At 46.5% G+C, this 25566-nt stretch overlaps 1 protein-coding gene across 3 annotated transcripts in view; it reads left to right on the top strand.

The window, feature by feature from the left end:
- Nucleotides 1–6311: 6311 nt before the first annotated feature.
- Nucleotides 6312–25566, top strand: part of EVA1C (eva-1 homolog C) — a 104070-nt gene continuing 84815 nt past the window's right edge. For all 3 annotated transcript variants that reach the window (XM_023190446.3, XM_023190444.3, XM_023190433.3), the window contains exon 1: nt 6312–7003. In XM_023190446.3, coding sequence (XP_023046214.1) covers nt 6844–7003 — 160 coding nt within the window. In that variant the 5' untranslated portion in view covers nt 6312–6843. The remainder of the gene's footprint in view (nt 7004–25566) is intronic.

Raw genomic sequence — 25566 nt, 5'->3', positions numbered from 1 at the left:
AACCTCCAAGAGTTTACGTGTGCTGCATTCTTCTCTTATAAAGACAATGATGCACGAATAAACTGTTAGCATATGCAAAAGGAAAGTGAAAATATATATTTAAGAAAACATTCAGGAATGAAATAAAATCAGTTTAGACTTAGCCTGATTTTTTGAAATCCTACATCTATTTTAAATAGGTTATGGGTTTTTAGAGCCAAAATGGATTTTAGCATTCAATCTTTTCATTTTGCAGATGTGAAAAAGTGAGAGGCAGGCGGTCAAGTGCCCCTGTGGGTTCCTCTGTCTCAGTGGCAGAGCTGGGACTTGACCTGAGGTCTCCTGCGTGGCTATTTGAATATAAATTGACACTATTGGATGCGATGCCTTTGACCTTGGATGGGCTGTCAGTACAGACATCAGTTGACTGCTGTGCACATACCCTTAAAGACCTCCGTCTGGCTGGGCACAGTGGCTCATACCTGTAATCCCAGCACTTTGGGAGGCCAAGGCAGGCAGATCACCAGGTCAGGAGTTCGACACCAGCCTGACCAACATGGTGAAGCCCTATCTCTACTAAAAATATAAAAATTAGCTGGGCTTGGTGCTGCGTGCCTGTAATCCCAGCTACTCAGGAGGCTGAGGCAGGAGAATCACTTGAACCCAGGAGGCGGAGGTTGCAGTGAGCTGAGATCGTGCCACTGTTCTCCAGCCTGGGTGACACAGAGAGACTCCATCTCAAAAAACAAAACAAAACAAAACCTCCTTCTGCAAGCTTTGGGGCCATACCTTCCTACACAACTTTTCTGGTGCATTGTGGCTTTTGCAGTCCTCACCAAGCAGGCTCCTTGCTATTGATGCAGCTCTGTGATGCCAGCTCTAGAAACAAACCACCATTTGTTGCTTTCTAAAAAAAGCCTTTTAAGCTCCAGACGACATTCGGCCTCTCTCTCCTGAGCTGAAAGGTTGATTTCTTTGAGGTTTCCAAATGATAGCTTATGTCTTCTCAAAATGACCACAGTCCATTCGTTGGAAGCCAAAAACCTTACCTCGATGGCCCAGGTGAGAGGACACAGCTCACGGTTGCAGTCTGAGTGCAAAGCACATAAACATCTCTCATAATAGGGTTGGAGGCTGAGCCCGGCGGCTCGGGCCTGTAACCCCAGCACTCTGGGAGGCCGAGGTGGGTGGATCACCTGAGGTCAGGAGTTCAAGACCAGCCTGGTCAACATAGTGAAGCCCTCTCTCTACGAAAAATACACCACACACACACACACACACACACACACACACACACACAATTAACTGGGCATGGTGGTGCACACCTGTGATCCCAGCTACTTGAGAGGCTAAGGCAGGAGAATCACTTGAACTCGGTAAGCAGAGATTGCAGTGAGCCAAGATCATGCCACTGCACTCCAGCCGGGGCAACGGAGCAAGACTCCACCTAAAGAAAAAATAAATAGGCTTGGATGTCGCAGAGGGTGGGAGACAAGTAGCTAGGATCTCAAGGAAGAAGGAAAACAGAGATGTAACATGGAGCTGAAAAGAAGGTGCAGGAATTGCTTCAAAAGAAAACAAAGAGGCAGGAAGTAAGACCTATAATTTACAATGTCCTATAAAGGTTGACTCTTGCACACATGGACTGAATGCTGTGACAGAGGCACTTTTCTTTTTTTTTTTTTTTTTTGAGGCGGAGTCTTGCTCTGTCGCCGGACTGGAGTGCAGTGGCCGGATCTCAGCTCACTGCAAGCTCCGCCTCCCGGGTTTACGCCATTCTCCTGCCTCAGCCTCCCAAGTAGCTGGGACTACAGGCGCCCGCCGCCCGCCACCTCGCCCGGCTAGTTTTTTGTATTTTTAGTAGAGACGGGGTTTCACCGTGTTAGCCAGGATGGTCTCGATCTCCTGACCTCGTGATCCGCCCGTCTCGGTCTCCCAAAGTGCTGGGATTACAGGCTTGAGCCACCGTGCCCGGCCTACTTTTCAAACTAGTACAAGAAGGCACAAGCTTGCCCAATGGTGCCATCGCTTAGAAAAGAACCCTTTATTTTACCTCCACCTAATTGCTGTGCCTCTGCAATGTAAGAGGGCTTCAAGTCTTGGTTGGGATGGTCAGTGTGACTTTGTGCCCTCAGTCTCCCTATCTGAGAAATGAAGACTCCCGTTGTACCTGGGCCAGCTTCACACGACCTGAGCAATCACTCAGGGCCCTATGTTCAAAGCATTAAACCATGCTTGGTTTAACGCCACGCTATTATCATCCTGGAATTCTTAACAATCTTTGAACAAGGGGCCCCACATTTTCATTTTGCACTGGGCTAGTAAATGACGTAGTTAGCCTGGTTAGTACCTATCTCAAAGGGTTGTTGTGAGTATGAATAGTTTGGAAACACTTTATTATTTGGCACACCATTCATCATTCACTTTAATTCCAGCTCCCATAACTGTGTTGAATTACCAAGTGGCTATGACTGTTTTTATTATTCAAATTCTATCATAGTAGAAAACATGCCTCGGTGAAAAAGATGATTTCTCTCCAGACCCCAGATCGATTTTACAAGGTTCATGCCTCTTTGAAACATATATTCCTTTTCCCATTTTTCCATCCTATGAGTTGTTACAGTGCCTCAGAGTTTAGGTATTTGACCTACAACACTCTTAGTGTGGGTTCCAGAGAGAAAGATAACTGAGCAATTCCATTTTCTTGCAAGATTCCAAAATTCTTAAAGAGATTAGATTAGGACCAAAATCTTCTGATTTAATGGAGAGGGGCTAAGGGACAAAGCAGAGGGAAGCCAGGGAGATGTCCTTCAGACTCTTCTCATAGCCCATGACCGCCCAGCCACATTGTGCTATTCATCTGCCTCCTAAACATCTTTCCATTGCGGCCACTTCTCCTCTTTTCTCTGGGTGTACAGCAAGCACATCAGCCCAAGCACAGCCATGTACCCCTGACTGCACTCCCTCCCTCGCCACGGCCATCTCCCCAGACCCACTTTTCTTTTCTGAGACGGAGTCTCGCTCTGTCTGGCTCAGGCTGGAGTATAGTGGTGCAACCTTGGCTCACTGCAGCCTCCGCCTCCCAGGTTCAAGCAAAACTCCTGCCTCAGCCTCCGGGATAGCTGGGACTACAAGCATGAGTCGCCACACCCAGCCAGCTAATTTTGTATTTTTAGTGGAGATGGGATTTCACCATGTGGGCCAGGCTGGTCTTGAACTCTTGACCTCAGGTGATCCACCCACCTTGGCCTCCCAAAGTGCTGGGATTACAGCTGTGAGCCACCATGCCCAGTCAGCACAGACCCACTTTTGTTGTTGTTGTTTGAGTTTTTAAAACGGCTTTATTGAGATATAATTCACATACCATTCTCTTCACCCATTTAAAGTGTGCCACTCAAAGATTTCTGATAAATGACATTATTAATTTTTTAAAGTCGTGCTAAATATATATAAAATAAAATTTGCCATTTTAACCATTTTAAGGGTATAATTCAGTGGCATTAATTGCATTCAAAATGTTGTACAGCCATCATCATTATTTCCAGAACTTTTTCACCATTCCAAATAAAAAGTCAGTACGCATTAAGCAATAACTCTCCATCCCTCTCCCCCAATAACTCTCCATCCCTCTCCCCCAATAACTCTCCATCCCTCTCCCCCACCAGCTCCTGGTAACCTCAATTCTACTTTCTTTCTCTCTCTATGAATTTGACTATTCTAGATATTTCATTTAAGTGAAATCATAGGATATTTGTCCTTTTGTGTCCCGTTTATGTCACTTAGCATGACGTCTTCAAGGTTCATCATGTTTTAGCATGTATCAGAACTTCATTCCACTTTATGATTGACTAACATTCCATTTTTTTTACATTTAAATTTAAATTTTTTTTTTCTTTTTTGAGACAAGGTCTCACTCTGTCACCCAGGCTGGAACGCAGTGGCGAAATCTCGGCTCACTGCAACCTCCGCCTCCTGGGTTCAAGCGATTCTCCTGCCTCAGCCTCACGGGTAGCTAACACTGTAGGCGCAGGCGACAGCGCCTGGCTAATTTTTGTATTATTTGTAGAGACGGGGTTTCACCATGTTGGCCAGGCTGGTCTCAAACTCCTCACCTCAAGTGATCCACCTGCCTCGGCCTCCCAAAGTGCTGGGATTACAGGCGTGAGCCACTGTGTCCGGCCACATTCCACATTTTGTTTACCCATTCATCCACTGAGGTTGTTCCATCTGTTGGCTCTTCTAAATAATGCTGCAAGGAATATTGGTGCATAAGTATCTGAGTCTCTGCTGTCAGTTATTTGGCATATGTACTTCCAGGGCCTGCTTTTGACTCCTCCAGTCCATTTGCACTCAGCAGCTGAAAATGACTTTTTACCAACACACATCCAATCACATCACTTTTGTACTTACAATTCTTTGCTGGCTTAAGATAAAAGATGTAAATGCTCACCAAAGTCTCCAGGGCCCTGAGCTCTGGCCTTCCGACCTCCATGTCCCCTGGCTCTTCCCTTTGCTCTGCTCCAGCTGTCTAGATTTTTCTCCATCCTTCAAGAGAGCCATGCTCCTTTCGGATTTCAACACGCTGGTCCCTTTTTCTAAAATATTCATCCTCCCGCAGCACCTGGATTTTGCTAGTTTTTGCTTGGCCAATTCATCCTCTATCTTTCTCATCCATCTTGCTTTAAAATGCTCCTGAACATCTCCCTTTCTCCCTCCGGCTCAGCTCCTTCATTACTCGCTTCTGCTCCCATGGTTCCTGTCTTTCATGACTGTCTGTCCACGGGGCATTATTGTCCAATGTCTGTCTTCCCTGCTGTAATAATAACTGTATGCATTCATCCACTAGAGTCATTTCCATCTTTTGGCCATCACAAATAATGCTGCAGCGAATATTGGTGTGCAAGTATGTTTGAGTCTCTGCTTTACCAGATAAGAAAGCCTGGGGATGCTGTCACAGTTAGTAACAGTGCTCACTTAGACATTTGGAGGCCAGGGCAGCCCACTCCCAGGACTCGGGAGCACGGCTGCCTCCCTGTGCCAACACTGTCAGTCACTAACTAGCTCAGAACCTGGCATACGCTGGTACCAATTCATATCTAAACTGGCTGAATGAACAGACAGAATGGAAAGTACAGGAGGGACTCGAGTTTTGGACAAACATTACTTACACTGTGGCTTCTAAATGCTGGGCATCCTTACCCACACTCCCAGCCTCAGTTTCCCTAACCTAGAGAGTGCACACTAATATTTATATTTTCAAAGGTTATTGGGGAGGTTGAGTTTTTATTTAATATTTTAATGTGGATTAAATCATTAAATATTAATGAATAAATATTACATTTAATAATTTAATGTTTAATTTAATGTAGATTAAATCATTATGCCAGACAGACTGGGCCTCACTTGGTAAACACTGATGTTTAGCATTTAACACACCTTTCCCCAGACTGGAAGAAGGGGCCGAGATCCCAATTCGGTAACTCAGCCCCTGCTGGAGTGCTGGGTGGTATCTAATGCCATCCACCCTTCTGGAATCTTTACGGCCCACCTCTGAGTGGGTCCCACGGGGACCCTCGGCCGCGTTTTCTTTCACCATGCCTCCCGGCACATTCTGGGGCGTTCGCAGTTCTGAAGCCCGCCGGACAGTGCGTCCGGCCCCGCCCTGGGCCTCATTATCTACGTTTCCGCGTCACGCCCGCTGAGAACTTGGCAGGCCCTCCCGCGGGGTTCGGGAACACTGTGTGCTTAGTGCCCGCCCTCCTCCCTCCCGCCGGCCCCGCGCAGTCCGTAGGGTTTGGGTCGCTGGGCCCCAGGTACCCGCACCCGGCAAGCAGCCACGGAGACCCTCGCGCACTTGTCCTCGATACCCTTGAGTTGGGGCCACGCAGGCCACTCCTCGGCCACTTGCTGGGCGTCCAAACGTGGGCCACCCCGCGCACAGTCTAGAGGTTCAGAAAGATGCTGTGGCCCACTTTAAAACAAAGCCCAATTATAAGCGCTAGGCGGCTGTTTGCGCCGGTCCGGTGTCAGATCCCCTAGCGCTGCGGACAACCAGTACCCAAAGGAAGCCGAGCTGGAGCTAAAGATCACGGCTCCGGAGCCATCTGACCGGTTTTGAGACCTCCAGCTTGTCGCCGTCCTGGCTGCGAGAGCTTGGACACGGTGCCGGGGCTCAGTCTCCTCTACTGTGAAATGGCGATAACTGTATGTGCCGGGTGACAGCACGTGGCGCGCGGCGGGTGGCGGGGATGGCAGCGGTGCGATCCCACGCCTCCAGAACCCCACCTTGCCGCGGCCCCCGATCGGCCCCGCCCCGGGGGCGCCCCAGCTGCACGCGCGGCGCTGGCTCCAAAGTGCGTCACGGGCACCGTCCGCGCTCCTTCTGCCGCCAGGGCGAGGCTGGCACCCGGCCAGCGCGGGCAGGGCCACGGGTGCCCGGCTGCCTCCCGGGTGTGGAAGGTGCTCAAGGTGCGCGGCCCGGGACGCACTACTGGGGGCGCCCTCCGCGGCGGGCAGCGCGCCAGGAACCGGCCTGGGCAGCCGCCGGGCGCGCGAAGGCTGCGCTTTCCCTACGGCCCTCCTCGCTTCCTCCCGCACGGCGGCAGCGGAGATTTCCTCTCTTGGAAACTACGCGGATCCTTTTCGGGGATCCTCGCCCCGCCCCAGTTCTCCGCCCCCTCCCCTTTGCTGGGGCGCCTGGACTGGCCCGCTCGGGGGAGGAGGCTCTGGCAGCCTGGGCGGGGAGGTGGCGGGGGGCCGCGGAGTCGCTGGCCATCGATTCGCCCCGCCATGTGACGCCGTCGTTAGCCCTGCGACCCCCTGCGCGTCCCGGGCCTGCGCCCCCGCCCCGCCGCGCCGAGCACCATGCTCCTGCCGGGACCTGCACGCCAGCCGCCGGCGCCCCAGCCCGCGCAGCATCCTGGCCTCCGCCGGCAGGTAGAGCCGCCGGGGCAGCTCCTGCGCCTCTTCTACTGCACTGTCCTCGTCTGCTCCAAAGAGATCTCAGCGCTCAGCGACTTCTCTGGTAAGAGTGCCCTCCCTGGCTGTGCGTCCCCCGGCACCGCGGAGCGCCCAGGTGAGCCCTCGAATGGGGGCAGCCGCACGAGCGGACACGGCCGGGTAGGATTAAAGTTGAGGCGTGCTCACAGACACTTGTCTTGTCTGGTGTGAACCCTTGGCATATAGGTGGCTGTGAGTGAAGTGGCGACAGGGGACTGCCACTCCCAAGAAGGAAGGATGTGTAATGTTTCTCGCCCTGCTGTTGACCTCGTCAATTTCCTAGCATTAGGGACCCGATCCTGACCCACGCTGGTTCTCTGGAGGCTCCTTAAACTGAGCCCTGTGCTGCGCCCAGCGCTGTAAAATACACGTGTTGTGGTCGGAGGCGTTGCACCGGGTTTGCCACCCGCGTAGCCCGTTTGCTCATGTAAGGAGACTAGCCCAGGGGACACCTGACCTCGAGTCCACATTGGCAGGTAGGAAGGGAAGCCCGCGGGGACTGAAGGTGGAAAGGCAGTGAGGGATGAGGAGATACTTAATTAACAGAGAGGAGCCTCTCTGCCAAAGTATACCAGGGTCCTCCCTCTCCAATTCCAGTTTCCTTCACAGAAAATAATGACTTCCTACTCTCAAATAAACTAGGAGGCTTTTCTTTTTGGGAATCGTGATCCAGGTTCTCGCAGCAGATCTCAGCTAGTTCTGAACTTACAGGTGTGACTCCCCAAAGTGAAAAGTGAAAGGGATTTCTAGGTTGACGATAGACTTAGGAGCACATGCTTATGTTAGCACTGCAGTTGCTTACCGTAACACATTTCCTTGCAGACGAAACAGACCTGGATCTCCCTCTGGCAAGGCTGGAGGCCTTCAGCCAGCTTAGGGAGCAACTCTGAGCCCCACACTCCTCCTTCTCCAGGGATCTTCTGCCAAGTTCAGACTTTGCACAGTCAGTCCCTATCGGGTCCTGCAGCGCAGAGTCTTTTGCAACATAATGGTGGTAAAGGGAGTCCTCCTTAATCCTGTTTGTGCAGTAGGCTAGTACATAGCAAATTGAACAAGGGCAAACCAGAAGTTGAGTTGGGGTTCTAGTTTACTTACAGAGAATGTCATTGTTAGTGGAGAGCCCTTAGGTCAGAGGTTCTTTGCTTTGAATATGTAATATCAAGGCAGTATTCCTACCTAGCAAAGGAAGCCAAGATATGCCTATTTGGCAAGCCACCCATGGCCCTTAAAATCAAGTATCCCAGGATCAGAACTCTGTGGTAAGCATTCTGGGGAAATGCATCAGGCTTTTCAAGTGCTATTAACTTTTTTTTTTTTTTTTTTTTTTTTTGGTACTAGAACTTTCTTGGCTGCTAGAAAAGCTCTGTATTAGCTGATTTGAGCTATGGAAAGCAGTTCTGAGTTCAGCCACCATCTAGCTCTGAATTCTAGGGAAACAACTGAAAACTGACAAGCCTTTTTGTGTGTGTGACATCATTGCAACTGAACAAATATTGCTTTAGGCAAATTGCAGTGCAATCATTAGATTGTTTTCACAGATTATAGACACTTAGAGTTTTGTTGCTTTAGGGAAGCAATTGCAATACTTGTAACAGTCTATAGATTACCACCCAAGTTTGGAATTATCTGTATCTAGCAACTGTTATATACAGTGGAGTTGAGCTATCAAACAGGGAGGCTATATCCTTAGTAAAATGAATGATTTGATACATGTTATTCTAAATAGTATAAACGATAGAAGGCATTTCCTTCTGCTTTCCATGCGATCCTGAATTCCAGGGTTTCAAACTCCCTGAGCCAGCAGTAGGTGGTGATATTGCTACCCACAGCCAGTCCCCATTTTTCCTCTCATCAGTGATGCTCTCCAGAGATCTGAAGATTAGGGAGAACATGTCAGAAGCCTTTTGGGGAGAAGAAAAGAAATATACTGTCCTCCCAAACCACTGAGGCCCTTAAGTTTAAACCTTAATTCCATATCATGTGAGGTCGGAGAAATATTAGAAAAATCTCAGGGAGAAAGAAAGATCATCTTCCAGAGTTGGCTCATTTGACTTGGGTTTTAGCCGCCCTCCCTCTGCAAATTCCTAAGCTCCAAAGATGACCATCTTATTGTCCGGTTCAGTGTTTCAGCTGACGCGAACCCCCTGCGGCCTCAAAGCTTGCCGCTTGTGTTCCTGGGACAGTCGGTCCTGTTCCTTTTTATGAACTTGAAGGAGTGCATAGAAACCAAAGCTGAGGCCTGGAAAGAGACAGTGGACTCTCCCCCGCAGAGCCCGATCACAATAAACAGGGCTAGACAGCAGTGTTTGACAATGCAGATACTTGCCTATTTTTTCTAAATAAGGGGAACATCAAAAACTAGCAGAGGATAGAGGAAACTTGGGACCCCTCTGCCCTGTGAAGGAGGGAGGATGGTGTATCCATGTGAAAGAAAGTGCCAGAATGTCAGGGGTCCCAGCCATTGTCTGTACAATATAGGCCCCCCTCTCCTCCAAGGAGATTAACAGTACAGAGTTTTGGAAAGTTCCTTAAGCCTTTCTCTTCTTTGCGGCTCTTCCTTGAGCCTTTTCCTGGGGCTGTCAGCTGGTGTAGTTTTCCTGGGTCATTGATTTTTTTTGCCCTCAGGGATTCCAGCATCGATCTCACTCTTAATAAGCCAGAGGCAGCATCGTGGCCCCCTCCTTCTCCCCATCCATGCTCGTGACGTTCTAATCACCTCCAAGCCTGCTGGTAAACAGGCTACCCAAACACCGCCTCCTTTCTCATCCCCAAAGATTTTGAGATGTTGCCAGCGGCCACTGGAAGGCTATCATCATTGCATTAAAAATGAATCCCAGCGAAGGCAAGAGAAGTTCATGCAAAATTAGTGCCTCTGATCCTTAATCTCATACTCAAATGTGCTTGGCTTTCGTCCACTTTCCTCTTTGGGATAGAGTTCTGTTCATTTGACTGCATTCTCAAATTGAGGATTTGGCTTGAGACGTCTAAATTCATCATTGACTTGAAAAACAAAACAAACCCCAGAAGTATAATGCTATGCCCATCGTCTTTGTTCAGAGAACAAGACAGGGAGCTGGAGCTTGAGGATGAGTGCTGAGAGGAGGGAGGGGTACCCTCTTGAGTACCAGCCATAAAGAGCAAGGGATCCTCTACATTTTTGCCGTAAAAAGTGGTGTTTCAGTGTGTCTCTTGTATTTAGTTTGTGATGGTCCTTAAGTACTTACTGTTTTGTGTGTGTGTGTCTGCTTTTAATTTGTGTTGTTTCTCTGCTGAAGGCAAGCTGGGTCTTCTCTTTCTTCCCTACTTCTTTCCTTTGTCTCCTTTTCTTTTTCTTTTTTTTCTTTTTGAGGCGCAGTCTCACTCTGTTGCCTAGGCTGGAGTACATTGGTGCAATCTTGGCTCACTCACTGCAACTTCTGTCTTCCAGGTTCAAGCAATTCTCCTGCCTCAGCCTCCCAAGTAGTTGGGATTACGGGCACCCACCACTACACCCAGCTCATTTTTGTATTTTTAGTAGAGACAGGTTTTCACCATTTTGGCCAGGCTGGTCTCGAACTCTTGACCTCAGGTGATCCACCCACCTTGGCCTCCCAATGTGCTGGGATTATAGGCGTGAGCCACCGCACCCAGTCTCTTCTTTTCCTTTCATTTCTTTTTTTTCTCCAAGAAATTCAAAGTGATTGATGGGCTTATAGGTAGAGGTGGGGAGGAAGGAAGGGAAGGAAAGGGTAGAAAGTTGTTCTAGGTCTCACTTGAATTCCTCAAGAACTCCTGGCCTTGGACAAAGTAGACATAACCATGTGTTTCCACATTTGACTTTGCCCTAGGGCACATAGTGGTGCATGTGAGAAGTAGGAGGGACAGGGGATGGGAAACAAGGAGAGTGGGGCAGCCTTTAAGGCCTTCCTTGTACCCAAATGTCCCCAGACCTCAAAGAAAGGTCACTCTATAATAGAAGTGTTTTTTTTTTTTTTCTTTTTTAATAGAGTCATGCTCTGCTGCCCAGGCCAGAGTGCAGTGGCTATTCACAGGTGCAGTTGTAGTGCACTGTAAGCCTCAAACTCCTGGCCTTAACTGATCTCCTCCTGCCTCAGCCTCCTGAGTAGCTGGGATTACAGGTGTGCACCACCCACCTGGCCTGGGCCAGTGTTCCAGTCCCTGCCATTGGTAGCCCAAGTGAGCATTAAGTGGTACTTGGTACCAGATTGTATTAGTTTGCTAGGGCTGGCATAACAATATACTACAGACTGGGTGGCTTACACAAGGAACATTTATTTTATCACAGTTCTGGAGGCTAGAAGTTCAAGATCAAGGTCTTGGCAGAGTTGGTTTCTTCTGAGGCCTGTCTCCTTGGCTTGTAAATGGCATCTTCCTGCTGTATCTTCACACGGTCTTCCCTCCACGTGTGTCTGTGTCCTAACCTTCTCTTCTTACAAGGACATCAGTCATATTGGACTAGCCTCCTTCAAATGATCTCATTTTAAGCTAGTCACCCGTTGAAAGGCCCTATCTCCAAATACTATCATAGTCTGAAGTGTTGGGGATTAGGACTCCAACATATGAATTTTAGTGGGATGCAGTTCAGCCAAAACTTAGGTCATTTGCAGCCCAACAAATAAACCTGACTGGTAGCTCTTTATTTCATTGGCCAGGAATTCCAGGGTATAGAAATATGGTAATTCAATTGAACCTGGGACCTCGAGGTGCGAACTCGGTATTGATGGACACAGTTGTTCATTTTGGAGAAGTTGAACCTTGTTATTTGCTTTCAGATAAACATTGGGTCTCAGCCCTGGCAGCACAATGACATCTCCTGGGGAGACTAAAAAAATATATATATAGACATTCAGGCTGCACCCCAAGACTTCTGATGTAATTGGCCCTGGGAGAGCCAGTCACTGATCTCCTTTTGAAAGCTCCCCAGGCAATTCTCATATGCAGCTAGAGTTGAGGACCACACTTTTGGAGTCCAGAAGGGAGGGTGACTTCCTGCCCATGCATCAGTTCATCCACGGGTACACAGTGTGGCTGGGTGTCCCCTTCACCCCCTACCCTAGGGCTCATCACCAGGGAGACCAGGACTGTATTTCCCCAGCATATCAGCACCTCCCAGTACAGACACCTGTGCATGCACAGCCATGCAAACACACGCATGCACACACCCTTCCCTCTGCCTCGTATTATGCCTCAGTCACATCATCCTTTTTATTCAAGATTTATCTTTACCTTAAAAAATGTATGGAGTGAAAAGCCAGCTCGTAACTAAAGAAAAACAAACCAAATATCCAAAGCAGTTGTCTAGAGGCCACAGAAGAAGAGAGATGAATAGCCAGTGTCTGAATCTGCTCATCTGTTTCCATGGAAAGTGACTACATCTGAAAAGTTTTCTGCCGGCTCTTTTTATAGCAGAGAAGAGTCTCAGCCCACAAGTGGTCCCTGTTATTGATGGCTTTGGTCTCCCAGGTGCTTTATGGGAAAGGGGAGCCTAGCAGCAGTTTCAGAGAAGAAACAGAAAGGAAGAGGGTAAAAGTTGAGCTCAGTTTTTATCTGATTTCATCCTCATAGCAACTGTATGAGATCAGGACCGGTCTCGTTTGCAGATGAGAACTCAGCCTCAGAGAGGGTAACAAACTTACCCAAGACCACCCAGCTAGGGAGCAGCGCTGAGGCAGGCTCCAGCACCAGGGCTGGCCAGAGCACAGGGATGGGGCCAGGCTGGGGACTTCGCCTGCAAGGGTGTTGGGGGTAGGGAGGAGCAAGAGCAGAAAAAAAGGTGCCACAATTTGCCTAACCTTTCTTGATCGTTCATGGGGTGATCGCTGCCAGTTCAGGTGCTTCCGAATAGACTGACCTTTTCCTACCCTTCCCTCAGCATCATTTCATCACCCTCCTTCCCAAGTGGGTGCACTCACAAAGTGGTCCAGTGGGGTAGGAGAAAAATGTCAGAACTTCTGTTCCTGCCTGTTGGCTTTTCCATCTTAACAAAAAAAAGGAGTTAAGTTTTGCTTATAATTAACATATAAATTGACAGAACATGTGATTTATAAATAAGTGTGCATATATTGGAGATGTGTTATCAAAATGTTTCTGTTCATGATGTTTTTTTATAATCTTTTTCTGCCAGTAATAAGAATTATTTTTTAAAACTTTTATTTTAGGTTTGGGGGTACATGGGAAGGTTGGTTACATAGATGAGTTCATGAGTTAAAAAATTTGGAGGTCACTGATCTTCACAGCCATCCTGTTGGCTTAATATCTGTAAAATGCTTCGTGAGGCACCACTCTGAGGGTAGCATACAGTTGAGAGAACAATTGCTCCCTTGTTACCCACCCCTATTGCCTGACTTACCTACTGCTCTCCCCAGCTCCACAACTGCTAATCAATTTAGACGCAGGATTTGAACCCAGTACCCATCAGGTTTTAAACAGCCATACTGATGGCCGGGCACTGTGGCTCATGCCTGTAATCCCAACACTTAGGGAGGCCGAGGCGGGTGGATCATTTGAGTTCAGGAGTTCGAGACCAGCCTGGCCAAAATGGTGAAACCCCATCTCTACTAAAAATACAAAAATTAGCTGGGCATAGCGGTATGCTCCTGTAGTCCCAGCTACTCAGGAGACTGAGGCAGGAGACTCACTTGAACCCAGGAGGTGAAGTTTGCAGTGAGCCGAGATCATGCCACTGCACTCCAGCCTGGGCGGCAGAGCGAGACTCCGTCTCAAAAAAAAAAAAAAAAAAAAAATCCATACTGTCACTGAAGCTGAGCAATGGGCCAAGAAGGTGGGAGCAAGGGTAGGGGCTGGGGAGGGGGGGTTTGAAGTTTTATGATACTTTGTCACTATTTTAATGAGGCTGGTATATTTGTATCCTTCTGTAAGGAAATGGTTTCTCATAATAACATAAATTCTAATTCCTAGAGTCACAAAGATTTTAGTACTGGAAAGAGAATCTCGGATTGGAAAGGCAGCTGACCAAGTGATTCTGGTGTCTTCCGAGTTTCCCCTTGCCCCTTGGGGTACCTTGTTCTGCCACCCCTTTAGTTGACTCCCACGTATGCACCACCAGCTCAGCCGAGGCAGTAACTTCTTGGTTCCCTCAGCACAAGTAAAAAAATTGGTGAGTTAAAAATACTTTTAGGGTTTTAAAAAATTTTTACAGCCTGGCCTATATGGTGAAACCCTGTCTTTACTTAAAATACAAAATTTAGCCAAGCATGGTGGTGGGCACCTGTAATCCCAGCTACTCAGGAGGCTGAGGCAGGAGAATTGTTTGAGCCTGGGAGGTGGAGGTTGCAGTGAGCCGAGATCACGCCACTGCACTCCAGTCTGGGCAACAGAGTGAGACCCCGTCTCAAGAAAAAAGAAAAAAATTATTTTTTACTTTTGAGATAGGGTCTCGCTCTGTCACCCAGGCTGGTATACAGTAGTGCAATCATGGCTCACTGCAGCCTCAACCTCTGGGGCTCAAGCCATCCTCCCACCTCAGCACCCCCTAGTAGTTGGGACTATAGTCACATGCCACTAGGCCTAGCTAATTTTTTTGGCATTTTTTTTGTAGAGACAGGGTCTCACTATGTTGCCCAGGCTGGTCTCGGACTCCTGGACTCAAGAGAGCGACCTGCCCCGGCCTCCCAAAGTGCTGGGATTACAGGAGTGAGCCACTGCGCCTGGCCCTAAAAATAATTTATTAAGCACATAAAACACTCTATGCCAGACACTGTTCAAAGAACTTCATGTTAACTCATTCAGTCCTCCCAATTGTAGCTATAAAGGAGATGCTTGTATAAAAAGTTCAAGAAAGTGAGGCAAAGAGCGTCACTTTTGGGGATTTGAATCCAGGTAGCCTTTCTAATACTAAGGGAAGAAAACAAAATAAGTTACATGTAGTTTAAAGCAGAGGCACTTCTGTCATGTTTATCTCTTCATTTACCAGAGCCAAATCTTTCCCAGGACTTATATAAGTAATGTCCATTCCTTGTCCTGTTTAAAGATAATACCATCTAGCCCCAAAGAACTGATTATAGAATTGGGTCTGTAATTTGTTTCTGGAAATTGGTGTTCTGAAACTATTTCCCCAACAGAACACCTAGAAACGCTGAATAAAATACAAGAAACATCTTTTAATGCATAAGTGAGTGGTTAAATATAAGAAATATCCAGGAAACAAAAATGAAGAGAGAATAGAGAACTAGGGATGATAGCTGGTGAAAACCCTATGGCTACGTTGGAGTTGCTTGATGGTCTTGACAATGAAGATTTAACAGGTGCCTGAGCGCAGGTGATAAGGCATTAGACCACTGTAAAGTGAGGGATTAGAATAAAGACCTCTATATAAAGCCAGGACCTTGAAAGCCTAAACCTTCATTAAAAGATGGATGCGAAACAAATCAGCCTTCTTGTAAAGAAAGATGACAAAGAAACTTGTCATAGCCTTGGATCAGGATTGGAGAAAAAAATAATGTCTCTTGAGACAGTGTAACCAAAATTCTGCCTTTTGGGGAGTCTGGGTTTTGAATTCATATTACCTTTACTGGGAAACCCAAACTGAGACACTAAGAAAGTTGTCCCATGATACCTGGTAAAAGCAAACACACAGATACTGCCTGCATGGGAACATCATCAATATAGGCCCATCTATAGATTCCTATAGATGAAATGCTGCTGATTATGATCACACAATTCAAAATTACATTATATGAGCAGTAGTCAGCAGCAATGACATGGTTCTTAAGTAATAAAAGAGAGAATCTAGGGCTGGCCATGGTGGCTCATGCCTGTAATCCCAGCACTTTGGGAGGCCAAGGTAGGTGGGTCACCTGAGGTCAGGAGTTCAAGACCAGCCTGGCCAACACGGCGAAGCCCTGTCTCTACTAAAAATACAAAAATTAGCTGGGCGTAGTGGTGGGCGCCTGTAATCCCAGCTACTTGGGAGGCTGAGACATGAGAATCGCTTGAACCCAGGAGGCAGAGGTTGCAGTGACCTGAGATTGTGCCCCTGCACTCCAGCCTGGGCAACAGAGCAAGACCCTACCTCAACAACAAAAAAAGGGAATCTAAAAAGAAATTTAAGAAGGAATCTAAAACATGAGAAAGGAACAAAAGGCTATCAAGGAAAAACAGGTGTATTTGTAAAAGAATCAAATATATTTACTCACACGAAAAATATATTCATTGACATGAAAAGCCTGATGGGTAGGTTGAAGAGCAGATTAGATATAGCTGAAGAGAGAAACAGTGAGGTGAAAAAAAAAAAAGCTGGAGAAATTATCCAGAATGAAACAAAACAGGTAAACATGTGGAAAACATGGAAGAAAAGTCATAAGACATGGAGGATGGAATGATGGTTGAATATACATTTGATCAGTATTCCAGAAAAAGAAAGTAGGGAAAAGGAGAGAGAGGCGACACTCAAAGTGATGATGTGCTAGGATTAATTTTTTTTTTTTTTTTTTTGAGATGGAGTTTTGCTCTTATTGCCCAGGCTAGAGTGCAGTGGTGCAATCTCAGCTCACTGCAACCTCCGCCTTCCAGTTTTCAAGCAATTCTCCTGCCTCGGCCTCCCAAGTAGCTGGGATTACAGGCACCCACCACCATGCCCAGCTAATTTTTTTGTATTTTCAGTAGAGATGGGGTTTCACCATGTTGGTCAGGCCAGTCTCGAACTGCTGACCTCATGATCCACCCGCCTCGGCCTCCCAAAGTGCTGGGATTACAGGCATGAGCCACCGCACCTGGCCCTGTCCTAGGATTAATTTTTAAGAATTAATGAAAGATTCAGAGTTAAGCATTCCAAGGAAAATAAATAAAATAAATTTATACCTGAATGTGTCATACTGAAACTGTAAAATACTAAAGACAAAGTAATAGTCTTAAAAGCAATGAGATAGTAAAGGAAATGTTATCTATAAAGACTTTGCAACAAAAACAGTGGGAGCCATAAGACAGTGAAATAATATTTTCCAGGTTCTGAGAAACAAACAAACAAAAAACAACCATCAGCCCTGAATTATATACCCAGCTAAACTACTTTTCAAGAGTGTGTGAAATAAAGACAAATTTACCACTATTTAATCTTTACTAAAACAGCTACTAAAGGGGTCAGGCACAGTGGCTCACACCTGTCATCCCAGCACTTTGGGAGGCCGAGGCAGATCACTTGAGGTCAGGAGTTCGAGACCAGCCTGGCCAATTTGGTGAAACCCGTGTCTGTACTAAAAATACAAAAATTAGTTGGGCGTGGTGGTGTGTGCCTGTAATCCTGCTACTCATGAGGCTGAGGCAGGAGAATCGCTTGAACATGGGAGGCGGAGGTTGCAGTGAGCCAAGATAGTGCCACTGCACTCCAGCCTGGGCAACAGAGTGAGATTCTGTCTCAAAAAAAAAAAAAAAAAAAAATAGTGGGCAAAGAAATGGTACAACTTCAAATGCCCTTTATCCGCATTCCTTGCTCTGTCTTCCTGCTGAGGGATGTTCTCTAATATATTTCACTCTTTTGATGGCAAAAGTCATGAGACACTTTCTTGACCCACTTGAGCTCTTCCAAGGACTATAACTTCCACCCTGAGATACTTAAGGCTCCTCCACAGGTGAGCCTCAGTTTCATGGTGACCACACACTGGAAGTTCTGTAGGGAAGAATGGGAAACAGTCTAAAGCCTCTCAGGTCCCGGATGCTGTGCTAGACATGATACAGCCTACTCCAAAAAATCATTCCTTTCCTGGCGAAGCTTGCTTTTTAGTGGGTTCGTGGACACACACATTACAGAGGAGTTTGAGGGATGAGCCATAGATTTGGCAGGTCACATTCTCCAAAAAATAGTAAGCAAACCACAGAGTTTGGAACTGAGCGTTTGGAAGTATGTTCACAGACCTACTAGATGACTCTGTCTATGTGTAGATTTTACATTTCTTTACATGAATTTCTCACCCTTATGTTCTCTCCGACACCTGTATCGTTTGCTCACTCAAGCCTCTGGAAATGAATTTCTCCTACACTAACAAGTTAGAGAATGAAACGATACTGGGATGAAGTGACGCTTGGGGTTCATTTCAATCTGAGCACCAAGTTTTCCACACGCAGAAAACCAGGCAACATTAAAATTCAAAACTCGGGCCACAGAGTCTGAAATGTATGTTTGCGAACAGTCTGATTTCATGTCTGCCTCTGATGCCCTGTGAATACAAATCGCCTCATTTGGGGCTGGAGGAGCAGAGACGAGGAAACTCAAGAATGATCTCCAACACAAATCTTTAATTCGGATGAGTATAATGGAGTGTAATCCCATTTCAAGTCTGTCAGCATTCCTTTGATGATTACAAATGAGTCCCTTTTCCCCTGCAATGTGGGGGAATAATCTGGATAAAATAACCCTTTTTGTCTGCAAAGGCCCATGCGATGCATACTCGTGACAGCTTTCAGAGTAGTGTTTCAGAGGCTGAGAAGAGCATACTGTGCCACCACGTCATCTCCTTTCTTTCTCTTGACTTAGAAGATTTTTCACTCTTTTCATGTTCAGTGGCTTCCGAAATTCTCAGGCTTAGAAATCATAAATCATCGTACTGTACTGAGGAACAAGAGAGACCCAGGTCACCAGGTCCTTTTCCCTCCCTGCCTGCTCAACAGGAGACAACAGGTGGAAATGGGAATGTATAATCTTATCTAGAAGGCCAATTTGTACAGCTTTGGAGGGATATACTTGAAGAAATGCACACAATTTTATAGTCTCTTTTTCATTAAAAAAAAAATGTACACTGAACCCAAGTTCAGGCTTACATGCTTCCCTTTGTCGATTTCCTTGTACAATTAAGGGATCGTCATTTTAAACACTTCGTTCTATTCTCTGAGACCTGAATGCCAGGACGCTCGTTCCAAAGCTAACAATGCAAAATGCTTCGTGGACAGGCCACCCTGGACACAAAGATTCAGAATGAAAAGAGGTCTTGAGAACTCCAGTGCTGCGGTCCCACTCTGTGGTACTGGTCACAGCAGGCTGTGGAGAACCACACAGAGCAGATCTTGTGGTCTTCTTTGTTCTGCTTTCAAGTGCACAAGTGCCTCTCACCTGCTTTCCCTATTTTTTCTTCTTTTAAGTTAGAATGTCCCAGGATGATGATGATGATGATTGATCATGATTCCTGACAGAGACTCATTCTACTACCCAGGCTGGAGTGCACTGGCATGATTGTAACTCACTGCAGCCTCAACCTCCTGGGCTCAACAGATCCTCCTGCCTCAGCCTCCCAGGTAGCCGGGACTACACACCCCGCTAATTTTTAAAAGTATTTTGTAGGGTGGGTGCAGTGGCTCACAACTGTAATCCCAGCACTGTGGGACACCTGAAGTCAGGAGTTCGAGACCAACCCGGCCAACATGGCAAAATTCCGTCTCGACTGAAAAAAAAATACAAAAATTAACTGGGTATCGTGGCATGTGCCTGTAAATCCCAGCTACTCGGGAGGCTGAGGTAAGAGAATCACTTGAACCCGGGAGGCGGAGGTTATAGTGAGCCAAGATCATGCCACTGCACTCCAGCCTGGGAGACAGAGTGAGACTCCATCTCAAAAAAAAGTATTTTGTAGAGACAGGGTCTTGCTATGTTGCCCAGGCTGGTCTCAAACTCCTAGCCTCAAGCGATTCTCCTGTCTCAGCCTCTCAAAGTGCTGGGATTGCAGATAGGAGCCACTGTGCCTGGCCCAGGATTATGTTTTGTTAGTGTTATAGCTCTCAAAAACCATCAACTAAGGCTTTGAGGCAAAAGGTCTTTTCTTGTCTCAGACTTCTGTGTTTCTCCCTGGCTATTCAAGTCAAGGCAGGTTATTTGGGTTTGTCAACATTTGCCAAAAGTGCTATATGGTCTTTCCAGGGGATGGCTGTCTTTATCTGGTGAAAATTTTGCTTTTCCGAATGTTTAGTTGAAATCAGTGATTCTCAATCCAAGAGTGATTTTGTCCCTCGGGAGTACCTGGCAATATCTGGAGGCAATTTTCTTTGTCACAGCCTTTTAGTGGGTGGAAGCCAGGGACACCGCTAAACATCTTACAATGCCCAGGACTGCGCCCCCACAGCAAAGAATCATGCAGTCCTCGTGCCAAGGTTGAGGAACCCTGGGCTAGACCAGCAGACTTGCCCTTATTTTATTATCGACACTTTTAGAACCTGAAAAAAGTGAAAACTTTTTTTTTTTTTTTTATCAGAGTTGAATCTGGAGTCCCTAGACAGCTCTGAAAGACTGTCTTCTCCAAAGCTAGCTTGCTTTCTGTAGCCTGTAGGTCTTCAGTTCCATACAGCCAAAGAAATGAAAATCCACAGGCTGCTATGCTTCTCCACACTTTCTAGCCCAGTGGGGTTTTAGTCAGAATTTTTCCCCCTTCCTTTCCTCCAAGGACCTTGTCTATGTGTTTGGCCCCTTTGCCTTCATCTCGAGCTAGACTCTTGGCCATCATTAACGTCAAAGTGAAATATCGCTCTGGAGAGGTGTTCAAACTTGAAATCACTTGCTCACTTGACGTGCAAGGATGTGTTTGCAACACATCTCAATTATTTCAAAATCTCAGTGAAACAGTTGCATGATGGGGGGTGGATAATTTGATTTCAACATGAAAAAGGAAGAGAGAAGGTCATGAAGATAATGCAGAGTTTTTTTGTTTGTTTGTTTTTGGCATCTCCCACTGCCTCCCTGACTTTCCTCCTTCCCTGTGTTCCTGCTCTCATTCCCCCTACCTCTCTCTCTCCATCCCCAGCCACCCCACCAGTCTCCATGCACTCACATACAGACAGCTTGGGCGTTACTTTGTGAACAGTGCATTCAGCCATCTGTGCTGCTGTTATACAGTTATCAGGATACGCTGGAGTTTATGTGGTCATGGGGCTGAGCACCGTTTTACGGCCCACATCGAGAAGGAGGAGTCACTGGATTCCTCTGAAATGGTAACTACCATCCCTGCCCAGAGGCCTCAAGACTGCAGAGCAGCTTCCACTTTCTGAGCGTGCCTCCCTCCGTCACCCCTTCAGACAAGTCACAACTCTACTTAAAATATTTTTTTCCTTCTGCCAAACACAGAGAAAATATAGTATTGTTTCCAAGAGAGCGAGCAGGGGCACCAGCAGGAATGGGTGTGCAGTATTTGTACAGTTTTGTGACTCAGTCCATCTGAATTTCCAAGCATTTTAAGAGCTTTGTCCCAAAAAAAGGTCTATTGTGTGGCTCTTGGCACTGAAGAAAATAGCAGGCCTGTCAGAACTCTGTTTCAGATTTAATTTTCAAGTGGGTGATGTACGAATGCTGTCCAACGGGAGGGCATTTTCTCATTCCTGCTCACTTTGGTGCCATAGAACTTCAGTTTTCAGAATCAGCTCAGATTAAAAAACTAAAGCATCTTTTCCCTTGACACCCTTTTAATAAAAAGGCACCATGTTCTTAAGCAAAGATTACTGTGGCTCTTAAATGAATATGGCTTCCTGCAATAAAAGTAAAAACATTTGACAATGTATATAATACATTTTTTTTTTCAGAGCATCTTCTTGCAAGACTTTACTATTCTTTGCTTCTACACAGTTTGGAAATGCAGGCCTAAAGACATTATTGATCTTCTCAAATGCCTCTTGAATGGAGTATTTACTGCTGGGTATAGACGGCGTAAAAAATAGGCAGAGGCCGGGCGTGGTGGCTCATGTTTGTAATCCCAGCACTTTGGGAGGCTAAGGAGGGCAGATCACAAGGTCAAGAGATTGAGACCATCCTGGCCAACATGGTAAAACCCCATCTCTACTAAAGATACAAAAATTAGCTGGGCGTGGTGGCACATGCCTGTAGTCCCAGCTACTCGGGAGGCTGAGGCAGGAGAATCGCTTGAGCCTGGGAGGCGAAGGTTACAGTGAGCTGATACCGCGCCACTGCACTCCAGTCTGGCGACAGAGCGAGGCTCCATCTCAGAAAAAACAAACAAACAAACAAACAGGCAGAGGCCAGGCACAGTGGCTCATACCTATAATCTCAGCACTGTGGGAGGCCAAGGTGGGAGGATGGCTTGAAGGCAGGAGCTTGAGACAAGCCTGGGCAACATAGCAGGACTCCATCTCTATTAAAAAAAAAAAAAAAAAAAAAAAAAGGCAGGAAAAACTTGTTTTTGAAGTTGCTCTTTTCCTGGTTGTTTTCTTCCCTGGACCTTAAACAGTGGACAGTGACTTTTCTCATCACATGTATACTTCATGTAGAGTGTACAATTTGTCCTCCATGTCCCTGTCTTCTCTTGTTGATAAAGATTCTGTACTACATTTTTTTAAAAAAGAACTGAAGCATCATATCTGACCCCTGGATCCCTCTGAACTGTGAATAGATGATAAACTTCTGGGCTCAGAAATTTTCTCATAATGTTGCCAAGCATTAGTCCAGTGCGGAGGCAACTTTCTGCTCAAACCACTCATTTGGGTCCCGTGCCCAGTGTCACCCATCCTCAGCAAAACAACCTTTATTTCCTTCTTCCTGGTTTCCAGAAAGTTCCCCTAAAGTCCCGAGGAATCACCGAATGAAAGGGGCTTTTTACCAACAGGAAACTTAAGTGGAGTGCCAATACACAACATGGATTGCACCAGGCTGGGTCTAAGATAAAACCAGACTGTGGACAACAGAACAGATAAGACCCACATGGCTCTGCACTGCCTCGGTCTGTTATTGTGTGGGAGGAATGTCTTAGTCTGTTGCTCCTGTGGGTGTAGCTAAGACATGAATTAGGAGCCTTCATCCGTAGAGAGCAGTCAGACACCTGAGAACCAATCCCAAACTGCAGCCTTCCACAGAACCTTCTGGAACCTTCTGGAATGCAACTCATTACTGCCAGAGGGTCTTTAATGAGTGTCTACTCTCCACCATTTGTCTTCATTACCCACATATTCTCTTTCCGTGGAAAGGTAAGTTATTAGAGTTTATGCAGTCTGGTATATTAATCGAGAGCTTTACTTTAAAGAATGTCACTTTTATGATTCAGTCTCACAGACTGGGTTAAAATGGCAGTGTTGACTATTAAGTTGTAAATTACTGTAATGATCCTTATTATTATTCAAGCAAGTTGTGAGAAATGAGCATTATCTCACAATATCTGCATTTTAGTGGACCTGAGGGAAGAGTGTATTTGCTGGAATTACAGAAGCCTGAGAACCACAGAGGAATTCTCACTGCAGGGCATTCAGGGTCCAAGACTGATTCTATTTTGCATGCTTAGTCCTTACTCAATTTATTTTTATTTATTTATTTATTTTTTGAGACGGGGTCTCACTCTGTCGCCCAGGCTGGAGTGCCGTGGTACAATCTCGGCTCACTGCAACCTCTGCCTCCCGGGTTCAAGTGATTCTCCTGCCTCAGCCTCCCGAGTAGCTGGGATTTCAGGCACCCACCACCAAGCCTGGCTAATTTTTGTATTTTTAGTAGGGATGGGGTTTCACCATGTTGGCTAGGCTGGTCTCAAACTCCTGATCTCAGGTAATCCTCCTGCCTCAGCCTCCCAAAGTGCTGGGATTATAGGCATGATCCACTGTGCCTGGCACTCAATTTATTTTTTAATTAATTAATTAATTAATTTTGAGATGGATTTTCGCTCTTGTCCCACAGGCTGGAGTGCAGTGGCGTGATCTCGGCTCGCTGCAACTTCTGCCACCCGGGTTCAAGCGATTCTCCTGCCTCAGCCTCCTGAGTAGCTGGGATTATAGGCACGCACCCCTACGCCCAGCTAATTTTTGTATTTTTAGTAGAGACAGGGTTTCACCATGTTGGCCAGGCTGGTCTCGAACTCCTGACCTCAGGTGATCCACCCGCCTCAGCCTTCCAAAATGTTGAGATTACAGGCATGAGCCACTGCACCTGGCCCCTCAATTTAATTTTAATAAAAGTATCAGGGAAATAAGCCACAAAAGGACAATGTGCAGATGTTAGAACAGAGCTGTCCAATAGAAATATAAGGTAATCCACATATATAATATTAAATAATTTAGTTGCCACATTAGAAAAAGTAAAAGAGGTGAAATGAATTCTCCTAGTAAACTTTATTTAACCAATATATTCAAAATAGTATTATTTCAACATTAATGAATACTTAAAAATTCTTATTGAGATATTTTATGGTTTTTGTTGTTGTTGTTTTTTTTTTTTTGGCTTATGAAGGCTTGGAAATCTAGTGTATGTTTTACACTAACAGCATATCGCAATTGAGATGGCCACATCTCAAGTGCCAAGTAGTCATGTATGGCCTGAGGCCACGACTCTGGGCAGTACAGCTTTGGGTAAGTCTAGGGCAGGGCAGAGGGGGGCACTTGGGATCCGGTGTGGAGCCTCAGGCCTTGTTTAGCACCCTTTGGTGAGGGCACTTTCTTTCCATAAAACCCAGGTCAAGCATGCCTCACAAAGGGGCCAGGGGAGGTGCCTCAGTTTACTTGGGAGCTTGGCCTCTCCAGCTTGCCTTCCTGCTGCCTGGAAGAAGGTTGGTGTCCTCTCGCCTTCTCTAGCCCCTTTCCCAAGAACCCTCCCAGAATTTAGTCCTGTGAAGGGCCAGGGGTGCAAGGAGTCACCCACACAATGACAGGACCCACCAGCAATACCAGAAGTTGGCCAACCCTACTCATCCAAATTCCTTTCTGCCAGCTGGATATCACAAGGCTTTCAGACTGCCGTCCTGTGGCAACTCCATTTTGGGTTCCGGGGATGTAAGGGTTACTATATTAGTCCATTCTCACTCTGCTAATAAAGCCATACCTGAGACTGGGTAACTTATAAAGAAAAAGAAGTTTAATGGACTCATAGATCCACATGACTGGGGAGGCCTCATGATTATGGCAGGTGGAATAGGAGCAAAGTCACATCTTACATGGCAGCAGGCATGGTTTTATAAAGGGGAGCTCCCCTTTATAAAATCAGATCAGGCAGGGCACAGTGGCTCATTCCTCTAATTGCAGCACTTTGGGAAGCCAAGGTGGGTGGATCACCTGAGATCGGGAGTTTGAGACCAGCCTGGCCAACATGGTGATACCCCATCTCTACTAAAAGTACAAAAATTAGCCAGGCGTGGTGGCTCATGCCTGTAGTCCCAGGTACTCGGGAGGCTGAGGCACGAAAATTGCTTAAACTCAGGAGGCGGAGGTTACAGTGAGCTGAGATCACGCCACTGCACTCCAACCTGGGCAACAGTGAGACTCGGGCTCAAAAAAAAAAAAAAAAAAAAAAAAATTAGATTTTTTGAGATTTATTCAATGTCATGAGAACAGGAGGAGAAAGACCCACCCCCATGATTCAGTTATCTCCCACCGGGTCCCTCCCCCAATCCTACAGCATGTGGTGATTATGGGAACTACACTTAGAGATTTGGGTGGGGACACAGCCAGACCATATCAGTTACTGAGCTGGACATCTTCTTCCTTGAATGCACATTGACCTCTGAGGCGCTTCCTGGTTAACCTCATTCCACAGCTGAGAAAACCCAGGCTTGGCACAAGCAAGGGATCTGACCCAATGTCTCACATCTTATTAGTGGAAGGACCAAGACTGAACCTACAACTGTGCTCCTGTTTTGAGTCACCATGCTGCCCCCAAGATCAGATCTCAAA

Source organism: Piliocolobus tephrosceles, chromosome 19, assembly GCF_002776525.5.
Source record: "Piliocolobus tephrosceles isolate RC106 chromosome 19, ASM277652v3, whole genome shotgun sequence".
NCBI classification, from domain to species: Eukaryota; Metazoa; Chordata; class Mammalia; order Primates; family Cercopithecidae; genus Piliocolobus; species Piliocolobus tephrosceles.
This window is presented reverse-complemented; position numbering and strand designations above follow the sequence as displayed.